The sequence below is a fragment of the Paramacrobiotus metropolitanus genome, unplaced genomic scaffold, assembly GCF_019649055.1.
Source record: "Paramacrobiotus metropolitanus isolate TYO unplaced genomic scaffold, Prichtersi_v1.0 Parri_scaffold0000044, whole genome shotgun sequence".
NCBI lineage: Eukaryota > Metazoa > Tardigrada > Eutardigrada > Parachela > Macrobiotidae > Paramacrobiotus > Paramacrobiotus metropolitanus.
This window is the reverse complement of record NW_026570264.1, coordinates 379338-395069: the sequence shown is the minus strand read 5'-3', so window position 1 is coordinate 395069 and position 15732 is coordinate 379338. Positions and strand designations below refer to the sequence as shown.

Below are 15732 nucleotides of genomic sequence, written 5' to 3'. Positions count from 1 at the left end.
TAAAATGACTAAGTTATAAGAGTTTAAAATTTTCAAAAATTCATTGCATCTTTGTTTTTTAAGATATCATCACCATAATGATTCAGAATGTTCTTTAGATATAGATTTACCATAATGGTAAATTTGGTCGGAGTCGGATAGATAGGTGAATTATTTGACGCGACTGAGTTTTTAAACTTTTGCCGGTGATAACGCAACAGCCGGTTATTGCGCGCACATTTTGAGTTTTAATCGGTAAAGTTCAATGTTTTGAGCACCGATAGCAGTAACGTACATTATAGAACTGTTTACGAGCCCGCAGTGGTGTTTTTTCTCGCAAGAGGGGTGCAGACGAGTAGAAACTCAGCTTAAATTTTGCTAAAGCATTTGCTGACAGCTAATAAAAAATATGAAAAAAAGCGCAGAAATTGTGCACAGAACATGGCAACAGAAATCTGGTATTTCTAAAAAAAGTGTCAAGTACCGATACGTTCGACAACACGTCCCAGAAAAATATTTTAAAAACTTAGCAGAAAAATATTTTAAAAAGTTCGCAGTGGACATCATTACCGAACAGTCGACCGAACCGTAGCGAAGATCTTCCATATTCAGAATTAATGGCACCGTTGCCTTTATACAGAACATGTACTCATGACCTAGGGTAATTGTGGTGTCCCCGGTGATCGAGAGATTTGCGAAATGTTTTCTGTAGTGTATACATGTAAGTAGGAAGTACACGCACGTACAAGTGCAGCGATGTGTGTTCTCGTGAATGTGAATATTGTTCGGTGTCCATTGTGCCGTAGGAGCTGGTAATGGGAGTACCAAGGTTGTTACGTTAAGTCTATTTAGTCGGTTTACGTTCGGCCAGCGAGCGGATAATAATAAAGGTATTTTACCGCCGCTACAAACATGACATTTTCCAAGACTTTGCTGGTAACCGACCGAACCGCCCGTTGAAAATTTTATCCTTCGAGAATTGTTTTCGATTTCTTTAGTTCCAACTGGACCCTTACGCTGACAGTTTAGCCGCTTTCAGACGACATTTCACCTCTCGACACGTACGTTGGCTGAACTGCATGTTTGAACAGAGCTTGATGTATAATGAAGACGTCTAAATCGTATTTCTCTGTCGGGAGATACGAATGGGTCTTAATGCGGCTGATGATCTGCTGATGATTTTGATTTGCCGGACGTCTCGTGCATCGTTGCATCGTTGAGCGACATCACAACAGCGCGCGGGAGACTGATTCGCTTTATTTGTACCGCTTTTCCAGGCACGGCAGTTATGTGTCGTGGTTAGAAGAGAATCGCAGCAGCGGCTGTCTAGCCACCTTCAATATGAAAGCGATTACGACTGGGAAAGCGATTTTAAATTGGATGATTTATTAATAGTTACGGTTGATGCAGGTAAATTCTTTCCTTACTCATGTGTCATGAATTAAAGCCACACTGCAACAAGGAAGGCAACTGCATACGGTATTAACTCGTTTGCCGAACAATTATTCATGGAGTCCGTAATATGTGTCTATATGCCTTGAGGGTCATCTTACACGGTACGAGCGTTGTTGGAGTCGCAGTGTGTTAACAGATTTGTGTCTTCGCACTGTTCGCATGGCACAACATTTGCTTCGTGTGCTCGTATTTGACTAAATCAACTACGAGCAGTTCCGCTCCCTGGCTAAGTGTGGTAGTAGCGGTGTTATATTATTATTAAAACTTCTGTCCCTTGTGCGGTGCAACGCTTTTTTACTGGATCGAAATCATAAACCTTGGGGTTCCTATTTCATCAAATGCAAGGCGAAGTACAGATACACAGAGTAAAACGAATTTTTGCGCCGTTATGCGTTCTTTTTGCATGTTCCACTTTGGACAATCAAGGTATTTGAATGAACTGGAGCTTCATCGAGTTAGGCAATGGAAACTGCAGTTAAAGCATTTAGAAAGGCAATTGTATTTTTAATTTTGCTTATTTCTGCTGGCTGGTTCCAGTGCGGCTTTGAAAATTATTTTGTGACATATGTCTTACCGTATTACAATTTGGGATTTGATTAACCATTTGATTTTAGAAAGAAATATTTGTATTAACAATTATACTTACTTACAGTATTAACTATTTGCACCTACAAATTTGTAAGTTATAATCCGCAGTTGGCTAGAAACAACTATGGACTCAAAAACTTGTAATTGTGTTACAAAAATTTTTAATAATATGTTTCGGTTTCCTATATTCGGTCGCTTCTGCTTATTTAAAACTCATAACAACTGACTCTTGGCTTATCACGTTTGGAATGAATGTACCGTAATTATCGAAATTGCAAACCTGGGGTGTAAAAGTTCAAACGTCCCCCGGAGGAAAGGGTACTTATTTCTAAGAGGAGGCTCTATTTCAGGGGGGTGCTAATTTTCGAACAGTATTTTTCGGAGAGGGCCGTTATGTTTCAAACAACTCCGTATTCTGTTCCACTGAAACTAAATGCCTTGGTTACCGGTATTTGCAGTAGCACCACATGGAGAGTAGCATCCTGTAACATTATCTACGGCTGCTTGCCAACGAACACCACATTTTTTTATGTCCGCTTACGGTTTCCCATTAAATCGTAAAAATATTATGAAGGAATTTGCGGTATTCCTATCATCTTGTGGCGCTTGACGTTTTTTAATGCCCCTGCGAGTGGTGATTTCGGGGGAGTCCTTATTTTTCGAAACCGGTCGAGAAAAGGGGGCTTATTATGGGTGCGGCGCAAATTCGATAATTACGGTAGGTGATTGCTATAATATTTACTTGGGTCCTGTATGGGATCATGCCGTTTGTGAATTGTAAACTGACCGCACATCCTCACATCATTTTGCAGATATTGAAAAATTAGTTTCGGACGGACTTCTCAGTTCTCCACCGGTGTGGTCATTCTTCGTTCCATATTACTCTGGCACATCCACCGTATTTGGAAAATTCAATGCCTCGGGCTGGAGCCAGGCTACTCTTGCACCAGGTGGGAATCCTTTCGTTGTGTTGGACCCGCGAACGGCAGACCTGACACTGACCAGTGGCTATTGTCCACCCCGCAGCACCACCCGGGAATTTGTCAGTATCCAAGGCCGCGATGTGGCTGGTAGCGTAGTGGAGGGAATCCTGGCCATTGCCATCTATTCCCCATGGCAGTACGTTCAATCCTGTCAGATTAAACCTGTCCAGGCGCCGACAACGCCGGCTCCGGATTTGCTGTATCCGAATGTATCACTGGCGTTAAAGCGTGCACCGTCATTGGTCGCCATTCCCGATGCGTCGTTTACGTAGGTTTCCCACTAGGCAAATTTTTTAATCAAATGAATTAAAAATTATTATTTTTTTAAATTTATAGTGTCGTAGTAATGATTCTCCACAATAGTCGTACGCCACTGATTTACAGAACGTATTCCGTTAAATGCTTTAATTAATTTGTAGTGTAGATGGATGTCAGGCAGGGTCTAGTGCCCCTACAGTCGTAGGATCATTCCTCGCGAAATTCAGCCCCAATGTGGATTTCTCGAAACTGCGAATGACAATCTCAAGCAGGTGACACTAAGCTTCAACGATTTACTTCGATTTGTCTCTTATGTATTTTCGCTGGCTTTAAGTGTATGATTTCATATTTCGCTTACGGTTACCGGCGCAAACGCCATGTGGCCCGCTACATGACTAAATACTGACGGGTCAACATGCTCACAAATCTCAAATTTCGACATCTTTTCATGTCGCTTTAAACGGAGACAGATCTTTATGCGTCATGAAATGGCCATGTTAGGACATTAATGGTTCTGTCGGATTGAATTTATAGACCAGAGCATAAGTACATAGTCCACCTCGTTCTGAACCAGAACCAAGAAAACTCCGCACAGACAAGATACTGAAGATGCCTTGACGAATGTCGTCAATGGCGGCCGAATCCATGACAGTCTTAGAGGCTTACCGCGAAGAAATTCAACATTGAAAACTGAACTAGGATAATGACAAACAAGGCAAAAAACAGTAAAATGTTGATAAGTTTGCATTTATTCAAGTTGCGCGCCCCATGGCGGTTGCGCCTGTGACCAGTGAGCGCAGTATGAAACCGTACGCCTAAAGCGAGCGAAATAAGAGACAGATCGAAGTACAGATATGCCACCAGTCGCGAATAATTATGCAATAATTATACATTACAGAATTTTCCAACCTGTACTTCCGGTAGTCTGCGATCCGGATTTTCAGTGCAACGTCACAATAGTTCTCTCCCGACCAATAGACCAAAGTATGCTTGGAGTGTACATAATACCAGTAAATTACGGAGGAGGCGGTCTGTTAACCACATCGCAGCAGTTGGTGATTTCCGTGCTATGCAACGCGCTAAATTTCGAGCGAACTACTTCCATGCCACCGAGCACGGGCACCAGCGATCCACCGTTGATTGTTCCGGAACTCCCGCCGTGTAGTGTGGAAACGGTTTCCATTATTATCAATGAAGATACACCTGTTGGTACCGTGGTAACCAATCTTCCGTCCATTGTACGTTGCTCAAAAACACCCCACTTAGCAATATTTTGTTAATTATCGAAATTCAAAATTATTGTAATAGGACGTTGTTTGCTCCATTACAGCTACAGGAAAAGTATTTTCAACCATAAAATACATCGCCTACAGAGCGCCTTTTATAGATCATTCATGGTAGCATAACCCTTAAAATACGGAGTAGGTAACTAAATAAAGGTCTCTTTTGCTGCAGCCATCGCCCGGGTTCCGGTTTCAAATTAATGACGCGTCTGCTACCGGCTATTTCAACATTTCGGACCAGTAATACATTGCAGTAGTGAAATCTGAACTTAACCAAAATAAACCGTTTCTGCATTTTCAAGGGGTACCATAACTCTTGCCCGTCCGCTGTCGGCCCCAACCGATCATACGGTTCACTTGCGAGTTGCCGGGCAAGTAACTAATCAGTCGGTAAGGAAAATTTCACGAAAAACTGACTATCGCGAGTTGTCCGTGGGGGTTTCAGCTTTTTCAATAATTCGGTTTGTTGAGAGACAGGTGTGCGGCACAGATGTTTTTATTGGGATACTAAACGTCAACTTACGAAAGCCAGGGTTAGATCAAGGGTCATATAGTTTTACCGTTGACTGCAACAATTCTTCAAACCCCGTTGGAACTGTTAGTGTAAGTGGAAAGTAACATAAAAATGTTTATGTGACTGGATCACACAACAACTTTTATATTTTGAGCAGACCTCGGATTCTGATCGTGGACGAAACAATATTCGGCGATTTTTTCTTAATACTACTCGTACGGGGTCGGTCGGCGCGGGCTTCAGACTAATTAAGAAATTCGCCAAAAATTCCACTTTAGAGATATAGGTCTCTGCCACCCCTGAATTCCTCGAGGATTTTTGGTTCTTCAAAACTGCTCTTACAGTTTTTCAGAGGAGGCTTTAGGAAAAGAGAAATCGACCCGGCCTTTAAGGCCTATTTTGCCGGAAGTGGTTAGAAATTCGTCTATAGCCCTTCAACGAATTTTAGTTTTTCAAAACTTTCACAGTATAAGTTATGCAGAAATGTTTTCTCTCCCATATTTAACATAAATCAAGTTCATAAAAAAGTCTGACAGGAAACTGTACCGGTTTTAACACAAACACGCTTTTAGGCAAAATTCGACGAAAAAAGTGTCCATATTTATCGCGCCCGCCCGGTTGGCAGTGCAAACCGAATTCTGTGTTGGCTGCGCGAAATTAATTTTTTTCGTTTACAACTGTTTCTTCTTATGTTTGCGATCTCATTCGCAAAGCTCCGTTTGGAAACGATAGGAGATTTCTATAACATGTTTTCAAATTTTGAAACTTCATTTCCTAGGTCGACCTCTGGTTTCATTGGAATAACAGCCAGCTATACTGCTACAGTATGTTATGCAGCGACATATCAAACGCTACAGTGCAGCAGTTGAGATCCTCGAACCTAATGTGAATAAAACAGGTATCCTGAAGTTTTTTTAGCTTTTTCATTTTATTGTACATAAATACTAGGTATTTTAGTTTGGGTCGAGCAAATACAAGAAATCAGGTTTTGTTTTGGCAAGGTGATACTGGGATTAGCTGAATCATAGCTGTTTGAGTTTCCGCTGCACAGTTAATTAGGGCGCGAGCGATCTTCGAGCCTGTTTAAACGACTTTGTGACGCGTGTCTACCACATTCGATTGGTTGGCCTGACAAGCCTACAGTAATATTCTATGCAATTGAAAACCAAAATACGAGAAGTGTTAAACCAAGAGATGCAACGTAAGACAGCTCTCACATGCGTTTTTTTGTACGAGTATTGCAGATTTTTGTACTGTTTCTCATTGCACTATACGGAAAATTTATTTGCTATAACAGTATTGCTACCGTTGCGTTTCAATCGAATAGTGCCGCTAGCCGGATCAGACTGCGCGAATCAACAACGTTATTGCTAAGCGGACGCGCCTAGGTCCGATTTCTGTATTCTCTGATGCACTCGTGCAAAATCTCAGACTATACACTCTCAAACACCTGGTGATGCGCGGGTCGTTAAACGACCCGCGCATCACCAGGTGTAAGACACTATAATAAAATATCATGTCAGTTCCAAGATTCCTGCTTGAATGACTCACAGATGTTCAGTTTACATGTTCTGAATGCGCCAGCATGTATACCTCGAGGGCATATTTTCGACGGTGAGAATATTTTTACCAAAATCAGAAATTTCGCTATCCTACAAATTGCCAAACGTTCGTTCTGGTGCATTTGCTTGGTCAATACTGCAGGATTTCACAGTTTCTCTTGCTTAAAGAACTAAAGTATAAGCTGCTGCATGCAAAATTATTGTTTTGAGCAGCGTTTCTGTAGGCACTGAAGCTAAGTCTGCATGTTGGTGGAGTCGTAAGAATGCGTACACTGTAATTGTTCGACTCTCGCGAAGTAAAATGCAAAATCCTTAAATGTCTACGCTGAATTGTGTTCTCCTGGTTTGCTCCACCACGACTACATCGGCTAGCGAATACCTGCCCAACAGCTGTGATCTTTAATTCTGAGGGATCTTTTTCAGGTATCAACTGCAGTTCACAGTACATCTACCTCAACAACTTTTTTTGAATATTATAGGTCTAAACGAAAGGCTGGAAACCGATTGCACTACCCAAGAGCGAAGTGCCGAACCGATCGCTATCGCTCCCGAACCATATATCCCGGGCGGTTTCCGCACCGACCCGATAACCTCTTCGGAATGCAGGCAGTTCGCCACGCGGAGAATCGGATGTACGAGTATGTTCTTTCCCATGTGGCATTTTTCTCGGGCTGACTGCGGAGCGCCCAAAGTCCCGGACTACCCTGTGACCTACAATACGGTTCTTCAGCTGAACTGCATGGCCGACGAAAGCAGCATAATAGCTGCGGCTGTATCCAATATTGGCAACATAAGCCTTAGACGTGCTGTCATCCTGGCGCTCGGTGACGGCAACGGCACCATGGATACATTGCAAGCCAGTGTCCTTGGACCCATTCGGCAGCAGTCAATCGCCCTGGACGTGGACGGCTCGGCCACGCCCTATACCATTGCCAGGATCTACCGCTTGGGCGATTTAGTTAATCTACTGCAACTCCAGATAAGCTCTTCCTTGGGATTGATCGTCCACAAGCAGGATTCATCAGATGCCGCGTATACGACAAATTCTCTTCCAATCTGCAAGCATGCGCTTCCTGGAGCCGTATACCTTCACCACATTACCGCACCTGCGCAGTTTAGTGCTGGAAAGCGGCATCAGCTGGTATTGGACAGATCTTCATTACTTTATGAAAAACGTGAAACCGTCTATGGATGAGGAAGAAGTGCGGCGATTGCACTGCCATTGTTCTTTCGCCTGGCTCAGGAATTTTCTCAAGACCCATGCGTATCTCACGTCATCGAAAGGGAAAAAAGATGTCTTCAGTGTGGCGAGCTACGTATCGCCAGATACAAGCGGCCGTGCCAGTAATTATTCAGACAGTCTCAGCGTAGATTGTAAACGGAATTTCACGCTGGATAATTTACAGACCGGGGCGGAATTTTCCTACAATACTGGCTGCTACAATGTGACGTGTTAAACGATGTTGCATGTTTTCGCTTTTGAGCCCTAAAAGCAATACTTTACTGGCAATCGGTTTAGGTTTAATGGTGTGTTCCCTGATTAATGAAACGCGTTGTTGACCTGTTCGCGAAACCATAAACAGTGTTAAGTCTTATAAGTAAAGTTAGTAAACCAACCAGTTACATCTGATAGTAAACTCCATATCGCTATGAAACTAACCCAAAGAATACCTGCTTCTCTTAAACGGGGTAGCAAAAGCATTAACGAGAGCGCGTGTAAAATTGTCTCTCAATTGCTCAGCGAAGAAGACCCCGAGCTCAGACCTTTTACTACGTTAGCGCCAACTTTTACCTGCAAGCACTGGGCGCAGTGTGTGACCAAAGTGTTCGTAAACTTGCCGTCACAGCTGTATCCAGCTGGTTTACTGATCTTAGTCTTCTAACGGTCTTCCGGAAGGAAATACTTAATCATGTTCGTATTGCACACACATCTACAGTACTCGTACCTATAATATCCTTTATCCGGGTGGCTGAACAAAATGGCGGTCTGTTTTACCAGAGTGCGCTGGGTCCGTCCGATGTCTGACTGACATCGTTCTAGTCTCAACCGAAAGAGCAATGTTTTTAGCATATGAAAGTTAAATTAAACCGACAATAAACAAAGGTTCGACTTTTTTATGAATTGTTTTGGAAAGCTAGGTGGGTTTGACGGTTGGCCAGAAACGAAAATTCGATTTCATCCCTTTTTTAAACAAAAATTTGCTACTGTTCTGAACAGTTAAGGACATTCATGTAGCTCACGTTGCTATTTCGAATACAGGTGTTGTTTCGAGTTTTTTTTGCTGTTGGGAACAGGAAAATTCTAGCACCCGTCTTTGGCCAGTATTGGAAATAACTGAAAGTCGGTACGAATAATTTCGTGAAATCGGCAAGCAGAGTTTTCGAAAGCGAATTTCTGACCACCGTTTTAAAGGTTGCTTTAATCTTATTTCTGCAAGGACAATGTGTTAGTCACATATAAAATCGAAACCGACATCTTTTGGTGCAACCTGTCATCCAGCCGAAAATTTCAACCAAAACTGCTTACGCAAATCAAATAAAAGATCGGCAATTTTTGGGAAAATCAAAAAGTGCGCTGGTGAATAACTCGTCCAGCGCATGCGGCAGGTACAGAGCATTTTTACTAATGAAAGAAGATGTAGTTTTCCAGACAAAACAATAAAATAATATCAAAAAAGTCCGTACGGAAAAGAAATGCCATGATATTCCAAGTTTTGCGAGCTGGCCAGAATAATTTTTGACATGACTTTGACTGGAACCATTTAAAACAAGAATGATTTAATTTTTTAACAAATGTTTTGTTGTTTCTAGTAGCCAATAAAATTGTCTATTTAACTAGTCTAAATAGTTTACGGTGGGGCAGGCGGTTTGCGAGGAGCAAGTTATAAACGGAGCCCGCCATTTTGTTCAGCCACCCGGGTACATATATCCTTTTAGGCCAACAGTATTTGCACGGTCTGTCACTAAACCCAAACAAATACTGCACCTTGGAGCAATAATATTGTTTTAAGTTCTAAGCATTGAGCGCTGGCTGCAGAAAAATAACGAGTAGCATAAGGGCTGCTGGGACTAACTGAACAGCATGCCATTAAGATATTAATCTAGTCACAGTGTCACGTGTAATGGAAATGCATAGCGCATACCGGTCTTACTCGCTGACTAAAATTAATATTTTTCATGGAATCCATAGGTCTCATTCCTCGAGGGTTTTCATGCACGGTATTAGCACCGCCGACGTTGGAAACAACGCAAAGACAGAATATCCTACTCTTACGTACAGAAGCGTCGTAATGAATACATATACCGGCATTCGGAATAACGGGAAATGTCAAAAGATTGAAAAGACTTGCACGGAACCTTCATGTGTTGGGAACGAAATCACATGCCACGGTGAAGCACAGTCACCAGTATTACGGCATTATGCGGGTCTTATTTACCATATTTCTACCACGCTCTTTATGCCTCAAGGCATTGTCTCTAAGTCTAGACGGTAAGAATATCATCGGCGCTGCACAATACTGCAGTGAATAATCCTTCAGCTGTGCGGATTTGTATACAGGAGCACTTCTTGTTTGAAGTATTGAACTGCGAGTGGAAGATAATGTGTATTCTTAGCAGGTATTCCTTGAGTCCGTATTCTGTGTGGGTTTTTCTGGCATGCTTTCCCATGTATTTATCAGGTAACCGAACATCTACTGAAAAAACAAAGGTGGCACTCAAATTATTCCGTTCTTATTGTAAAATACTCGTAATTACATTCATTAATGTACGCTTGGTACTTTGGTTTAGCTCTGGAAGGAAGATTTGAAACCGAATGCACTAAACAAGAGCGCACTGACGAACAGCAAATTGCCATCGCACCCGAACTATACCTCCCGGGCGGTGGGTTCCGTCTCGACCGACTGACCGCGGCGGAATGTATCCAGTATGTCATGCTACATGATTATTATTGTAGTCCTGTCCATTCTCTAGAACTATCCTACTGTACCGCCCCAGCGACCCCGGACTATGATCCTTTCGAAACATATCTTGAGGTGGCATGCGAAGAAAGCCGTTTGGTAGCCGCAGCAGCTGCAAACATCAGCCGCATAAGTCCTCGGCGCGCCGTCGTCCTTTCCCTTTCCGACGGAAACGGCACAGAAGACACACTGCAAGCCAGTGTCGTGGAACCCATTCGTCAGCAGATAATCAGTTTGAGCGTGGGCAGTTGTGCCACGCCCTATACGACGGTTAAAATTCACCGCCTTGGCGACCTGATAAATCTGCTGGGCCTTCAAATTAATCATTGCTCGGGATTGATCGTCCGCAAGCGGGATTTTCAGCGGATGCCCCGCGTGCGCCAAATTGTCCTTCGCTTGTCGAGTATACAGTTTCTCGAGCCGTACACTTTCACAACACTGGTGCATCTGCACAGCCTGGTTTTGGAGAGCTATGTCAGTGTGGATATGGTGCACCACGAAGAGCGGGATAAGATGAATGAAGAAGTTGCTCTGCCTCTTCCACCAAATTGGAAGTATTATGAGTTGGAGGAAGTATACCGGCTGCATTGTGACTGCTCCTTTGCGTGGCTACGAAACTTCTTCAAGACTCATCCATATCTCACGACAGAAAAAGATCGTGGAGAAGTTTTTATCGTCGGCAGTTACGCTTCGGATATTGTTGATGGTCGCGCCATGGGGTATCCAGAATTTCTTAGTGTCGACTGTCAGCGTGATTTAACGCCGACGAATTTTCTAGCCGGCAGTGAATTTTCCTACAATACTGGTTGCTACAATCTGACATGCTGATTACGCTTGCCATGCACCGCAATCATAATATGGAAATATATGCCCTGTCCGTGACTTGTTGTTTAAAACGCACCCAAGGGGTTCAATTAAGTAAAGCGCACGCATACGACAGTCTATACGTGTAAATCAGTGTAATACGACACATTTGGCACAATTACGGATTTTCTACGAAAGCTGTAAAGTAAAGCTTTCATCATGTTACCAAAGTTTGCGGAGGGTGTTGGCTTTACCATTGAAATTTTTGTCAGCTGGTTCGACAGTTCGAAAGAAAAATAAAGGCTGCCTAACTTGCAAATCATGGTTTCTACCATTTTTATATAAGTGTGAATAATCAAGAAAATATTTATGCTGAGACCAAAAACTTGATGCATATGGTTTGGACGATTACGTCCAAATTCAGCTTGCTTAGAGTGCTTGGTTAGAATGCTTGTTTAGAGTTTTGGGGTAGTGTTTAAGCGTTTAACCGTTACCCATATTCCTGTTTATTAAAAGGCTGAAACGATCGAGAAAGCGAACACTAAACGTTTCCGTTTTTGTCTAGTGTGTCACGCGGACCTTCTTCTCGAATCGTGTGGTTGCACTGTTGCAGCGGAAAAGCGGTTTACGGGGTGTAAATCACTGTAAATAGCGCCTCTGTCCAGCAGTGGCGCCGAAAAATCATTCTATGTTGCATCACTGCCCTTATTGCAGGATAAATCTGTCACGTTATCCCATTTATATTGCTGGGAAACGGCTAAAACTACACTAAAATGCAGCGATTGCACTATCGAAATTGTCGATGACTCAATTCAGTCAACAAAACTTTCCATTGCATAAATACGTAATACAGGAATCGGACGTGCACTCATAAAAAGTAATGCTCCTTGGTTTAATTATGTAAATAAAGCTAAATGGCACATATTTAGGTATGTGGATAAAACGATGCCGTGTTTGTTCTTGTTTTATGGAGTTCCATTGATATTTATTTTATTTCTATGGTGTATGCGCACATGAAATTTCGCAGTGCCTTATTTGTATAATTTACGAAACTCATATTTTCTAGTAAATCCGACCGCAAAGTTGCATCACCGGCAAACGCATTTCGTAACTGAATGTTGCTGAAAAGGGTTTTCGACATTTTCTACTTGGTGCACGGTCTGCATTTTTTCGTTCTTTGGATTAACAATATTGTTGGCTACCTGCTAAGGCCAACCATGGTACCACGTCGATTATTATTTGGTTTTCTTATTTTCCTAACTGCTTTCAGTGGAGATCAACAAGTACAAAGTGTTTCCGTTCCAGAACTGGGCGTCGGAAAATTTAACGGTAATTTTATTTGTGTAAAAAAATTACACAGTATTAAACCGTAAGCACCAGTGCCTTTTCTTCCTAAAGAATACGTGACTGGAACGCTATGTATGCACTGCGCTGTCGTAAAAATCATCGAGCTTCCTGTTTGCTTTCTACTGTAACGATGATTTCGTTCCACTATAATAACTTATATGTTGAATGGTGATTGGTGGTAGAACGATACAATAACACCGGTTGTGTGCGTGATTATCTAGTCATAAATTGAATGAATTTTTTTCTACGTTGGAGACGGAAGAGTAGGCCCACATCCTGGTCAGCATCACCAGCTGGCGCGACCGATTATCCGGAATTCTCAGCGTGGATGGTGGGATGATGGAGGTTTTGATACTCCATGGGGTGCCGGTGCGGCTGGTCACCGGGGGTGAACGCACCGTGTATTTTCTGCCTTTCGCGTATATGGCATTCTCTACTGTGAGGGTGTCATTCTGTATTGCGAAGTGATCAATATGGAATGGCAATAAATTTAGTAACTTTTAGAAGCTAACGGCGCTCATTTATTTAAATCTGTCAGCAGGGAATGATGAATTATTGAGTAAAGTTTTAAAATGCAGGTTATCGATTGATTTTTTTGGCCATGCAGCAAACGGGCAACGGATTGCTCTTTCCGAGTTTTGACCGCAATGCTGCCCAGAATTTACTGGTGCACAATTTCGTCAAAAAAAATTTAATAAAAATCTTTTGGTTGTTGACGCAGAAAGTGCTTCAGTTATGAGTTATGTATTGGGAGTTTATATTGATTAAAGGTTGACGGTGTGGTGCTTCATCTGGCTCGGCCGTTCACTGTGTACTGCTTCCATCATTGTTGCTGGCGGTAAACCATGACCGGCGGTTCCCTCCTGCCGCGTTGAAGTTTCTCGCCGAGGTTGCCCTATCACGCCGTCCGCACTTTCTCCATAATAAATTACACATCCGAAGAAATTCTTCTCGACTCCGCACTCATGACGAAGAAAATCAGCTGAAACAGTTGTACATATATCAGAAGCTTATTGCAAACAACGACCAATAGCGCATTTGTTAGCATTTGCTTTTCACTTCTGTAATACGTTGTGTCGTTGAAATAAGTTATGAAAAATATTATTCCCGGTACTCGTACCGGACTTGTGACGTAACCGACCATCTGCACCGATCCCAACCAGATGCCCAGCAGCGGATGTTGCCGCAGTAATTCCGGCCACACCGTGATAATTATCGGCCAAATCAAATAACACACGCTATTCCACAGAAAGAAAACACACAACATGTTCGCCTTGATCACCCGCTTGCGTTCCGGCGCTCGCTCTCCATCACGCGAATTCTCCGCCACGACCTTCGTTCGTTTTCGTCGATCTACCAGTAACTTGAGATAAATTAACGCGTAGCCAGCGGCCGCCACGGCCAGTGGACCGTAGTAGCCCACCACAAAGGTTAACAAACCGAACCCATCTTTCTGAATGATTCCGCAATTACCCAGCGGAGATTTAGTATAAGCCACGCCCAGGTTAAAGCACCCCAGGCACGCCAGACATCCCGCTGTGATCCATACCACCGCTAAGATTAATCGCTCTAAACGATGACTGGCAAAACGCCGGTATTGGTAAGGGAAACATAGAGCGACGACGCGGTTGATGGCGACATAGCTTTCAATCCAGTTGCCGGAGTAACGAATGGTCATCTGCATCCATAGTAGAAGACTGCAATAGCGCGCCTCAAAGTCCTGGTGTTTAGCTGCTTTTTCGTACACCATTATGGCCGTAAAAGGATAGCTCAGGAGACATAGTGCGGCATGGGAAAAGATGTAGTGCCCAATTAGTAATCCGCAGCCGGTGCGGAGGCGAGCGTTGGTCAGAATCAATCCCGCCACCAGACTGTTGGAGACGCCACCCAGATAGCATAAGGCCAGGTACACAAAGGCCCATTTTGATAGCGCCTCTGTCGTCAGAACTGTTGAAAGGGTTGTGGTGTTGGACAGAATGGTAAAACTAACGTTAGTGACGTTCATGATGATAACTAAATAAACTGCTCGAATTATCGTTTTTATTAACAAATTCTGTATGTTCCAATGATTCCAAATCTGCCAACGTTAACCGCATTGGAAACATCAATGCGGTTATGTAGGACGAGGTTGTTCCATCGTTAGGTCCGAATCCCAATGCAGCAGCAGTTTCTGGTAGATCATGGCGGCCAAGGCCGGATAGCTGATAAAACACAGCGCGCCATGCGTGCCTAGATAGTGTCCGATGAGGAGTCCGTAACCGGCGCGCAGCCGGGCGTTAGCGAGGATTATGCCGGCAACAAGGCTATTGAAAGCGGCGCCACCGTAGCTCAGAATTAAGTATTTGACAGTCCAAGGGGTCACCGCTTCCGTCGAAAGTATCGCCACGTACTTGGTATTGTTGAGCAGTAGAATACTAGCGTTAGCGGCATTCATGGCAGTACTTGGTTGGTAGTCCACAGATTTGCTAATCTCAAACTAAACCAACGGTTGCTACACAATTGACTGAATTGAGCACATGCAGGCAGCGACTCTACCGAGAGCAAGGCTTCTCCGACCTTTATATTTGCATGGATTTACTGACAATGGGTGTGCATGACACTGACTCTAGTCGTTTAGAAATCAAGCCTCTCCTAACTACGTTCATCCATGATCGAAAATGGGAACCACTTCTGTGAAAAACAGCTGTTATTTCCGGAGGCAATGGAATATCAGCTGATTGAATAGTATGTAATTAACGGAATAACAACCCTTGAGCCCTTCAAATAAATTATTATATTTCATGGGAAGAACAATTCACGATTTGACTAGAGTATTTCTGCTGCTTCTCTCAATCATCTCAAGCAAGGTTTTTGTCCAGCAGCAGTTTTGCAGGGCATGAGAAGGGCACTGTGCGTATCTTGCCTTGGAAGCCGAGCGAAGAGAAAGGCTTTGGTTTTTTTAACAGCTATCGAACTCTTGGCCAGCGCTTGCATTGCCACTGGTGCCTAAATTGTTTGGAG

At 43.1% G+C, this 15732-nt stretch overlaps 2 protein-coding genes and 1 long non-coding RNA gene across 7 annotated transcripts; all 3 read left to right on the top strand.

Moving 5' to 3' along the window:
- The first annotated feature begins 1634 nt into the window (after positions 1–1634).
- Positions 1635–8120, top strand: LOC129591092 (uncharacterized). 4 transcript variants are annotated; one of them, XM_055486616.1, is made up of 8 exons: positions 1635–1860; positions 2835–3273; positions 3425–3535; positions 4162–4501; positions 4719–4786; positions 4849–4936; positions 5024–5149; positions 5218–5816. In XM_055486616.1, exons 1-8 carry the CDS (start codon positions 1773–1775, stop codon positions 5344–5346), a joined length of 1389 nt encoding a protein of 462 aa, XP_055342591.1. In that variant the 5' UTR covers positions 1635–1772; the 3' UTR covers positions 5347–5816. The 4 variants fall into 4 exon arrangements, with proteins under 4 accessions (XP_055342591.1, XP_055342592.1, XP_055342590.1 ...); XM_055486617.1 differs by lacking the exons at positions 5024–5149; positions 5218–5816 and adding an exon at positions 7102–8120; XM_055486615.1 differs by having other exon boundaries at positions 4849–5149.
- Positions 8121–9960: 1840 nt separating this feature from the next.
- Positions 9961–11556, top strand: LOC129591118 (uncharacterized). Of its 2 annotated transcripts, XM_055486651.1 has the most exons (4): positions 9961–10112; positions 10241–10302; positions 10412–10504; positions 10595–11556. In XM_055486651.1, the coding sequence occupies exons 1-4, from the start codon at positions 10081–10083 to the stop codon at positions 11407–11409; spliced, it is 1002 nt and encodes a 333-aa protein (XP_055342626.1). In that variant the 5' UTR covers positions 9961–10080; the 3' UTR covers positions 11410–11556. The 2 variants fall into 2 exon arrangements, with proteins under 2 accessions (XP_055342626.1, XP_055342625.1); XM_055486650.1 differs by having other exon boundaries at positions 9970–10112; positions 10412–11556.
- Positions 11557–12421: 865 nt separating this feature from the next.
- On the top strand, positions 12422–13515 carry LOC129591127 (uncharacterized). The gene is made up of 2 exons (XR_008690816.1): positions 12422–12714; positions 12988–13515. It is a non-coding gene; the product is annotated as an uncharacterized LOC129591127 (long non-coding RNA).
- Positions 13516–15732: the final 2217 nt, after the last annotated feature.